The sequence below is a fragment of the Chaetodon auriga genome, chromosome 14 (genome assembly GCF_051107435.1).
Source record: "Chaetodon auriga isolate fChaAug3 chromosome 14, fChaAug3.hap1, whole genome shotgun sequence".
NCBI lineage: Eukaryota > Metazoa > Chordata > Actinopteri > Chaetodontiformes > Chaetodontidae > Chaetodon > Chaetodon auriga.
In genome coordinates this window covers 15,928,741-15,940,180 of record NC_135087.1, presented here as the reverse complement: position 1 = coordinate 15,940,180, position 11,440 = coordinate 15,928,741, and the positions used below count along the sequence as shown (strand labels likewise).

Genomic DNA, 11,440 nt, shown 5'->3' with positions numbered 1-11,440 from the left:
TTAAACAGACTCGCAGGCTGTAGTGAGTTCTTTCGATGTGGGAGAACTCGCTTTGCTGACTCCTTTGTTGATGTTAGTCATCCCATCTGGGTAGAAATGTCAAGTGGCAGGAGAATCAAAAAGCTCTCTGATTTATTGCACCACTTAAAGACAAATCCCAGTAAAGAATGGGTGCAGGATCTGCTGATGTACTGTCTGTAAACTGGATAAATACGTCTTGCCATAGGTTTTACATTTTGCAGATCGTATGGAGTTTGTTACTATACTCTTGTTTATCACATCAACAGTATATCAACTCATGAATATGTTAAGTCCACCACGAAATGAGCACAGCACTCATCTTTTGCTGCTAGTGCCACTAATTTGCTGTAAAAGTTGACGCATCGCGTCAGCATCTATTTGCCAATGGGGACTTTTCCAAGGGCAGCAATGCACCAAAGCTGTACAGCATTTGAAGTGTTCACTTACTACAAGCAGCATGAAGTCTACCTTGCAATGCTAGCGGATTAGCTCACGTTGCCTCGCTAACATATGCAATGACTGCCGGCGAGCTCTTCCCCATTAGGTTTGCACATCAAAGGCGGCGGGAGAAGTTCTTCACAGGCAGTTAAAAGTGGGCTCAGTGTGGATCTTGTAAATACCGTCTTTGAGTCTGTGCCTCTCGGGGGACACTTCACACACTCCTCCAGTCAGGAGAAGGGAGGGAGGGAGGGAGAGGAGCAGTGACAGGCATCAGAGGGGGCGGAGGGGATGGAGGTATGGGGTGGTGGTGGTGGGGGGTGTTTCTAAGAGCCCAGTCCCCTGTCACCATCAGGATAGGATCTGTGGATGAAGAAAATCACTCTCCTCTACTCTCCTCTCCCTGTCTGTATCTCGCTCTCATCCTCTCCCTCCTCTTCACACTTCACATGATAGCTGACAGTAAAAGTAGAGCATAGCTGTTTTCCGTTTTCTTTTGAGTCATCTTTTTCATAACACATAAATAGAGCATGCGGCGTCCTGGGAATTCTGTGATTCTGTGTTTCAGTATACAGGCGGACACAATAGCATCCACTCCTCTCAAGCGTTGTTGAAAACATTTTATCCATCATAGCCGTTTGTAGGGCTCCGGTGAGGCCCCCGACTCCGCGAGGAGCAGAAAGGAATAAGAGATGTGTTTTGTTAGCAGCCACACAAACACACACACACACACACACACACGCACCCAGGCACGCACATACCGTATGCTCCCAAGCCCATCGTTGCTTGGTTTTGCAGACTGATCAATGCAAATGCTGTTATTTACCCAAGCCTGAAATGAAAAGACTATGGATCAATTTGATGCACTTCCATAGGGTGTGCTCATAATGGCTGGCTGGCTTTTTGTCTCAGCTGCACCCCCTTCTCCTACTCCTTAGCCATCCACCCTTCATCTTAAACAAGACTCCCCCCCAACCCCCCAAACATCACTAATGCAAAATATACTACCATGCTCTCTCTCACGTACACAAACCATCATCCAGGCATTCTCTCTCTGCATGCTCTTTCTCTCTTTTTCTTTCAAACACACCCACTGTGTGACACCGGGGCTGCATCCGTCTGAGCTGTGTGTGTGTGTGCGTGCATGTGCATGTTTGTGTGTGTTTTGGGCTGACCCACTTTCTGTGCTTGGCCAGGCTTGTGCTGCTGCTGCTGTGCTGTTCTGTGCTGTGCTGCTAGGGGGAGATCCCTGCAGACTCCCTCGGAACAGACTCCAGCTCTCTTTCTGACAGACACTCACCGTGGCATGTTATCCCCCCGCGGATAGGAGACCTCTGCCTCTCTGTCAGTGTGCGTGCGTGTGTGTCTGTGTGTGTCTGTGTGCGCCTGTGTTTGTGTTTGTGAGTTTCAGATACACCTTGATGCAGACACACACATGAATACTCACAAAAATGCATCCACATGGGTGCACACGCAGCAACAGCATCCTCACCGATGCACACACTCGCACACTCTCACACACATATGCAAAGCACATACCATCCCTGATCTGTATATTTTTAATTCCATCCACCCTCCTCCGGCTCCTCCTCCTCTCTTCCCCGTGTTTGTCTGGAGTTATTGTTTCAATCTTGCTGCATCAGGGGGCCCCTGAAGGTTATAAATTAAACATAAATGCAAATGCGCTGAGCCATTGCCCTCCTCCACCTCCCTCCTCCCGCACACACACACACACACCCATCCTCGCCATTCAAACAGATCAGTGTGTCTGCGAATTAATAGGAGAACAGTGGGCTTTTTTTAATGAGCGAGAGAGAGAAATTAGAGTTGCAAAGCCACAGTGCGCACACCCAGAGCTGCAGCCGAGCCGAGGCTTGAAAAGCCGGGCGCCATCATAGAATATGCTAATGCTCCAGGTCCCCTCACTGTCAGCCTTAGTGTTGCTCTAGATGAGATCAGAGCTGAGGCTTTGATCTGGGACACTGATGGGAGCCAGAATCGTCATGTGCACAAAGTACAGAGAGCAGGAAGGGTGTGGATGAGGCTTGTTCTAATCATAAAAGGTGCGCACGATCAACAATGAAGCCCTAACATGAAGAAAATGTTGATCATTTAAGGAGATGTAGTTCTGTCTTAACATACACACCAGCAGCACTCACTGTCTGTCACCTACACATTTTCCTCTCTCTCTCTCTCTCTCACACACACACTCACACACACAGAGAGGATGTAAATGTGTCCTATAGATAAATAGCCATCTGGTCCTGTTGATGCTATAGGCCGGGCCTGAGTACACTGAATGGTGAACACCATGGAGACTTTGTAGTTGGACCGTAGCAGCGGTATAGCTTTTATTCTCTGCCATATGGGCTCATAAAGACAAACGGCTGGGAAAGGTTTCTAGGGATGTCACTCGCTTTCATTTGCCTCCAGTGGAATTTTTTTTCATGTTACACAAATAGTTTCGCCGAATGCATCGTTTATAGATATTTTTGCATAAGACCATCCAACCCCTCACTCAGTTCTCTCATGCTAAAACACAAGGAGTGTTTCTGCTTGTATATTTTATATATTTGTTTATTTTTTAAGCTCTCACTTGTACTAACACCATATCGCCAGCAGGGGTCTTCCCATTGTCACAGACATGACTTCATACTGAATTATCTTACACCATACAAAAGTATAAGGCACAGTGAATTATGCCTCCTTGTTTTAACCAGATCTGACCTAAAGCAGCATTTAGGTGTTAAAAAGTCAAGTCATCACCAACTCCATTACTTACTTGTTACTATTACCTCCACCACTGGCATCTTTGTTGTCATTATCATCATCATCACATTTGTTCCCACCACCAGCAGTCATCATCATTATCATGGCCATCCTCAGCACAACTCTCATCCCCAAATCCTTCTCTTCCCACCCTCCCTCCCCCTCCCCTCCACCCCTCTTTCATCCGCAGCTCCCTCTGTTGATCAAATGCATCTGATCTCATCAAAGCGGACCCTCTGCTCATTCAAGTCCCAACAGACACCCCAGCTTCTTTACTAAGCACTATTTTACATTCATGTTTGAATACCACTGATGGGATAGCAGCATATCTTGTAGACTTTGGTTTTGTGTGGTCCTACATTGCAGCCTGGGGTTGATTTTTTTTTTTTTTTTTATTTCATTATCATTTCAGACAGGTTAGTCTCTGACAAAGTAAATCGGATGAAGGAAATTGTAGCCTTTTATTCAAATAAGACCCTAATGAAGAATTCCTTTAATATTCATAATATTCATATTACATTCCAGTGGACACTTCCAGTCAGTTCATACTGACCTAATCGTATTGAATGCCATTTTTACTGCTATCATACCGAATAGTCCTGTAGAATATTATATAGTTAGTGATATTTCCATGGTTTCCCTGTTGTTGTAGGATTGCTATGGTTCTTCATTGAACGGGGCACATTACTCCTTCTCAGGCTGAGAAGAAATGATAGGAGCGCGCAGGGGATGAACTCTGTGGTACAGATATTACAACATTATAGCTGCTATAAAGTGTGATTACATTCTTATTCCGATGGCAACATTATTGCGCACAGCTTGTGGTTGCGTGTCCGACTCCTGTCAGAGCTGCAGAGAACTGGCTTGAGCCGAGGGACAGAGAGGGTGGGGAGAGGGAAAATCAGATCTGGATAATTGCGGAGAAACTCACACGGACAAACTTAACAGCTGCTGGTGTGCTTATTTGAAGGATCTGTGTGGAGAGGAGGAGCGGTGTCCTTCTGTGTTTTGGAAATGCGCCATCTGTCACGGTCATTTTTTGGGTGAAAATAATATTCACTTCGAATTAGTGGTAGGGAGTCATTCCTCGACCGTCTGAGGCGCAATTATGCAAAGAAATCGTGGTGTTATTGTGGAAATAGGATAATGTATGCCAAGTCAAAGTACTGCCACATCAATGTGTCTTTCTTTATAGTAAGATCAACCAGCAAAGCATCGTAAAACACAGAAATATCAAAATGCAGCGTGCGTAATGGCTCGCTAGTCCAGTCCGGATTTTCCATGCGAGGCGCGCCAGAGCCCCGGAGGTGGATAAGCTGGTAGAGCCCGCTCTCTCTCATGCCATGCTGGGCCACAAGGGCTCCGGGAGACGCTGCTACATATTACCGAGAACCGGGATGGAGGAGAGGCGGAGGGGGCGAGAAAAAAAGTTTCGTTTAAACCTGGCAGAGAAACTTTCAACATGAAGCCTCACTGACGCACCATTTCACCACCACAAACAGCAACACCAGCGCTGCAACAGAGCTTGCTTTTCCACTGAATATATTTTTTTTCCACCTCTCAGCTTGTGTTTTTCTTCCCCTCTTGAATTATTTTCTCTGAGCAAGGCTGGTCGGGGCTTGCTGTCACTGCGCGCTGAGATGTTGGAGTGACCATGGCTGCGCAAGTTGCATCGGCTCCGACCAGAACTAATAAAAATAAGAAATTATCCAGCGGTTTGGGTCCGGAGCTCAATTCGGGGAAATCCGGAGGAGGAGGAGGAGTGACCGTGCAGAGGACTGGACCGATGCTGGGTGCCGGAGATGGGACTCTGAATAATGTAGACCATCACCGCCGAAACGAGCTCAACATGGTTCATTCAACTTCCACGACTCATAACGCTCCGGACGGCCACGACAAGGATGGAAATAACCTCACGTCCGCCCCGGCTTCGACTAATTCAACCACTTCCTCGATGGAGACGGGTCTGATCGCGAACCACAAGCTGAAATGTGTGGGGAGCGGAGATCCCCCTCAGTCTCAGCCGCAGCAGCAGCAGCAGCCGCCGCCGCAATTCGGCCAATTTGCGCCACATCAGCAACGACAGATTCAAAGTAACAACGCCGCCAATAACAACGGACAGGGGCCCCGTGGGGACAGAGGTTTGGATCACCAACACCACCACGGGAAAGAGAACCTGTTGGGGGGCCACGGGGAGCCACAGCAGCAGCACATGCCAGGAAAAGGTGAGGGGGAGCTCACCTGTAAACCCGCGGAGAGGATGATGGGTACCAGGTATGAACACTCCAACTTGGGGCCAACTACTAACAACTCTGAGTTTAATAACAACTATTACACTCCGAGGCCCTGTTATGAGCAACATGGCGGACAGCAGCAACAAAGCAGTGGGATGGGGATAACGCACTCCTCGGCACATAACAGCATGGAGAACTCCCACGAAGCAGGGTACCACAACAGCCAGTACAATCAGTACCCGGCATACCGGGCGGGCTACGGCGGCGGGGCCTACGGGATGATGGGCCCCTCCGGATGCCGGCAACCTGGGAACATGATGATGAGCAGCAACTCCTCAGCAAGCCACGGCAAGTCCCCCCTGGGAGCTGCTTCGGGTGGCTTTCAAAGGTTCCCAGGACAAACTCAGCAGCATCCATCAGGGGCCACCCCGACCCTCAACCAACTACTCACGTCCCCCAGCCCGATGATGCGCGGCTATGGCGGCGCATATCAAGACTACAGCGGCTCCACGGCGCAGCAGCAAGCCGGCATGGGCCTAGGGAAAGACGTGGGGCCCCAGTATGGAGCCACCTCGGCCCACGGCTGGGGAGGGCAGCAGAGAAACCACCCGCATTCATTGAGTCCAGGCAACGGAGGACAGGGCCTCAGGACGCAGGTAAGTTTTGGAAACTTCTCAGTCAGCAGCCAGTGAACTTGGGTTCTCAACGCTGATGTGTGGCTCGTATTTTAGCATGTGGGGTGTGTTATTCCGTATGTTGATCACAATTTACAGCCCGTGTGTCTCGAACAAGGGCCACTGTGTGTGGACGAGAGAGTTTGTCAGTGAATTATATGAAAATGACACGGGTTAATATTTTTGTCAAGCAGAGTTTATGCAGAAGAAAGGCCTGATTTACACGAGCATAATTCTCACTTATGCAAACGTGTTAAATATTAGACCAACCTGAGCGTTAATATGACAGATAAAGGTGAGAAAACACATTTATTTATTTTTTTTAAATTGTATTTATTTATTTGTATGTATTTTAATCTTAATGAGCAAAATTATTAGGGAAAACGAGAGGCTCAGTAGTTCATACTCCAGCCGTGTGCTCTCCGCACTATTTTAGTTTTATCCGCTGGATTAAGAAGCATGCTTGATGTCGGGCAGATTCACTCCTCTGCCGACGTGTTGTCAGACACGTTGCGAAACGCCCTGTGCTGAGGACGTGTTGTGTTCGAGGCGGTCGTCAACAAAGTCAAATACTTCTTTAGAAAATGCACGTAAATGACCATTAGAAACGCTACGGCTGTGTAATATGTGTCATGTGTTGACGTTGAACTGATTTGAGAAATGAAGCGCAGAGCCCGTCTGTCCCTTCCCTCTCCTCGCGCTCCGTGTCGAGCCGGAGCGCGTCTGTGCGCCTCGTTTATTCCCGTGCAGCTCTGATAAGAATTTGAATAGTGGAGGTAAACTGGCTAAAAGCTCTCCTACTCCCGGCTCACAGTTGACACTCAGTCTGCCATCTGATTGGCTCCCCGTGGCCCCGCTGGGCAGACGGCACTCAAAAAAAAAAAAAAAAAAAGATGCTTGCAGAGATCCTTGGCCATGGCACTGAAGTGATGTTGCATTCACGTCTAACGGGAATACTCCAGACTTGGAGGCCGTCCAACGCAGTAATTGAAGTTTTATGAAGGTTTAGGCTGCTCCTGATAATTATTCTCATAATTTTTCTTTCCATACTTAAGAGACACTGCAATGTCAGCCCAAACTGATAAAGAAAGTCACCGTGTTTTCATGTGGAGTGAGTTATAATCTTGAATTAGCCTACTTGTTATGTTTAGGGTTATCTAGTTTCAGTTGTTCTACCTCATATAAATGTATAATTTCCCACAGAATTCAGAGATTGTCCACCACATGTGATGTTCATGCACAACAGTCTTATGTATTCACAACCTCAGTTTTACACAACAATCCCTGCAAGCTGACTTCTGTTGGCCGCTGCTGCAGCTGGGGGTTGCATGCCTTGCTCAAGGGCATCTCGGTGGTAACAGCTGAGGGAAGGAAGAAAGTGCTACTAATTGTTCAAGTATTCCTCTTTCAATTTTTTTTGGGGGGGTGCTGCACGCAAGGACCCTGGGTGTCTCCGGACCCTGTGCTGAAAACAATTATGTGTCAACAGCGTGCAGGCCGACAGCCAGGGGATGCCTGCCAGTTCAGAAGTCTGCCCCAAAACAACACAGTGTTTCCATAAAAGAGCCATTATTCTGTGGTTGTTTCTGAGGCACTAAATTATTCGCACCGCTGGATGGCACATCTGGACGACTGGAGGGCAAGGTGGCTGAGCATGGCTTATACTGTCTGCTTCTCGCAAAACAAAAGCAGTTCATTAGCTTACATTGTTTCAATCAAAGGCAATTTGCGTTGGATTCTGGGAAAATTAAGTGGATGTTTTAGCGTGGGAGGGTTTGCTGTGGTATTGATTGTATCAAATTATGCGCTGATAAGATGGTCACTGGAAACCCACAGTAATGTGCAGATTGGATATTAAGAGAATATAAAATATGTGTGTGTGTGTGTGTGTGTGTGTGTGTGTGTGTGTGTGTGTGTACAGTATGTTGGAGACACTTAAATGAGACTCAGCATGTCAGTTGCAGCATACAGTTATATTATGTAGCTTTATTCTACACTGTTCATATTCTATTTTTTAGTGCAGATAGTCAAAACAAACCAGCCCCCTAAACAAATCTTGCATTTAACATTTTATACTGCAAATGTTTTTTTTTTTTCTTTCAGTTTTCCACTTAAGGAATAAGTGCATGCGCTGCTGTGTTTTTCCTTGACTCTATCAACATTTCAGCAGCAGTATATTCACGCTACAAAAACCCTATGTTTAATTCATATTTGGAGCAGCAGCTCTGCTCTCCTGTGCACTGACAGGCTGTGTGAGAAAGGCGAGCAGTGTAGTGCATAATACTGCCTCCAAATTGGCCCCGTGATATGACTGCGCTTCACTTCAGAGTGCGTTTGGTCGGAGCACGCCTCTGTCACCTGTTGGCACAGTTTCCCCTCTTTCAAATTCAATTTCCCTCCCCACTGCCTCTCTTCAGGAGCAAGTTGTGAGTGAAACGAGTGCACCTCATTTACACTGCCGCTGCCCCCCCCCCCCCCCTCACACACTCACTTGTCTGGCCACTCACCAAAATGAAGACAGAGCCACACCACTCTGTGTGTGTATCTTTGTGTTGTGTACATTGACACACAGGAAAACTCGAGATATGTTATTCAGAAGTGTGTGTTGAGCCTGCTCCCTCGTCAAAACGACATTGTCCTAGTTTTCAAATTTCTGTGGCCTGTGTGATTGAGGAAAAACAATATTCAGTGTTCAGCGTGTGACCTTCTGCCTGAGTGTGTGTCTGCATGTTTGTGTGTACGTCAGCTTCTTTAAATCCCGGCCGTTCCTGCCCACCGTGTGTTTTTCCGTGCTCATGTGCAGTGTTCACCTGTAGCAGTGTCATAATGGCGTGTGCGCAATCGCAATGACTTAACGGGTTACATTGTACATGAAACAGCGTTTTTTGTCTCAAGCTATACGTGGAGCGAGGATCTGTCTGTTTTCCACTAATCGGAACACACACAACACACACGGAGAACAATACGAGTAATTAGTAGAAAATAATGAGGGCCTGGCAAGTTTGAAATAGTGTTGTTTCTTAGATAATTACAGCAGCAACTCATTTAAAATCTGACCTAATAAAACAAAAATGGATATCTGCAGTTTCCACTAATTCATCACCATTATGCTCAGTGTTTTGCTTTTGTTTTGTTTTTTTTTTTTAGAATTGAAATCAAAGCTCAGTAGCTCTCCATATCAAAGACTAGACCCAATCCCATCCTTGGTAATGTGCTTACCTTGAAATGATTCCTGCTCACAGTGCTCTCCAGTGCATACTGTTTACATTTCTCTCTTATGAATTATTAGTGTGATACGAACAAAGACTTTATAATAGGAGCAATGCATCAATGTCACATTGTATTATGCGGCTATCTCAGGGAGCCTTGTGCATAGTGATGGGCCTGACTGTGGCTGCTGGAATTTAATTTATGGTGCACGTTCTGCATCGGACGCACAGCCCATGGGGTCTGGTCAGGAAATGGGCATGCAGGTGTGTGTGTGTCTGTCTACATGTATGCATGTGTGTGTTTGGGTGCTTCTTTCTATTCTGGGGTGGACTCATAGTTTTTCTGTCTGGGTGTGTGTGTCCTTTCTCTCTGTGTGTTCAGACTGGAGAAGGCTAAAGCCCCTCGTCAGCACTAAGCAGTCCAACGTCAACCCAGCCCCTCTCACAGCGTTTCTCCCTCCCTCCCTCTCTTGCTCTCTGCCCCCTCCCGTCACTTGTTTGTTTATGTTGTTTTGTTTACATCTCTGTCTTGGCCAGCTAGCGCAGTGCTGATTAGCAACACTAGAGTGAAATTTTAATTTGCTCTGTTGCGTCCGATAAGGGCCCCGCGCAGCGTTTTTCATCTTCCTTGGATGAAACACAGAGCCTGCTAAGGTAATTGGCAGGCCGGGGTTATCCCTGGTCTGCATGCGGTTTCCACAAAGCGCCAATTAATTCAGATTTTTAAAAAACAATACATGTAAGAAAAAGCAGCTGTCCAGTTACATCACTGGACTAAGCTCACATATTATTAGTCGCTAATAAAACAATTGTAGTTTTTTTTTGTTTTTTTTGTCTGTCCCCAGTACGCACGGAAGACGTCCCCTGGAGTCAAAGGTTGATGTGTAAATGCCCTGAAGAAATGATTTAATGACAGCGGCGAGCGGGCGTTGATTTGGTGTCAGCTGTTTCTCAGCTCTGTCTTAACTGAAACTGCCGGTGTCAGGAGGGAGCAGGAAAATCGAAACGACAGCAGTTTTGGGGAAGAAAGTTAATTGTGCATATGGGAGAATTTGACTTTTCCGTGTGGACGAAGTAGTCCAAGGCTTTTTTTTTTAATTTGATCTGATAGTCATTTCAATTTCATTACTGAGCCTTATTGAGTCTCTGTCAGCAGCGGTGGATGCTACTGATGACGACCCTGTATGAAAGCTACAGCCGTCCTCTGGGCTGTAAATACAGCACCTAACACGTGTCACCACTGCTCCCTCCTAATGAGCCTTACAATGACGATTCCATCAAAAGCACAAGAAAACAAAACAAACATTAGAAATGTGACTGCAAACACATTTCAAATGACTGTGAGCTTTCTGTCTCTCAGCTGCGTTAAAGTGAATAAACAGACACATTTTGAATGCAGTTCCAGCCACCAGCTGAAGCTCTGCAGCCCGAACACTGGAGCAAAGAAAAGCTTGTGTCAGTCTAACAATGATCATGTAATCACAACTTCTGCATAGTTATGACATTTTTGTGAGTTCTGGCAGCAAGTTTCAGGCCTTTTTTCGTGATAATTGGGATTTTAATTTGCCTTTGTTATTTCAATAGGCCATAATTTGCATAAACCTGCTCGCAGTGAGACTTATCTGCTGGTCTTCTCTGTGGAAACAGAATATAGGACGGCCAGAGATGAAGAGATGCAGAAATGTAGGCGATATTTGAAGTGAGTCACATGGTGGGCCGCTCACTTCAGAGCAATGGACCTGACAGACAGACAGACAGACACAGAGAGAGAGAGTCAGTGTCTGAACTCTGGCAAATGTCATCATAGTTAAAATCCTCTCCCTCTGGATCCCACCCCGCTTCAGCCTTGTGAACGATGCGAGGCAAAAGAAGTATTTACGAGTTGTTACCCTCACACACACACACACACACACACACACACACACACACACAAATATCGGGTTTCCTCCTGTCAGTAGTGTCTGTTGCTGGCAGGGCGCCAGGTCTCATGGCAGTGGGTGCTGTGGTGGCACCCCAACCCCCCACCCCTCCACCCTGACCTTCACATATGCTAATTAGCCACGTGGAGCTGCTGAAAGGAAGGACCCCCCTCCTT

General features: G+C 46.7%; 1 protein-coding gene across 3 annotated transcripts in view; it reads left to right on the top strand.

Moving 5' to 3' along the window:
* Positions 1 to 4,560: 4,560 nt before the first annotated feature.
* The window catches only part of LOC143331338 (AT-rich interactive domain-containing protein 1B-like), a 167,687-nt gene continuing 160,807 nt past the window's right edge, over positions 4,561 to 11,440 (top strand). For all 3 annotated transcript variants that reach the window (XM_076748100.1, XM_076748099.1, XM_076748098.1), the window contains exon 1: positions 4,561 to 6,118. In XM_076748100.1, coding sequence (XP_076604215.1) covers positions 4,883 to 6,118 — 1,236 coding nt within the window. In that variant the 5' untranslated portion in view covers positions 4,561 to 4,882. The remainder of the gene's footprint in view (positions 6,119 to 11,440) is intronic.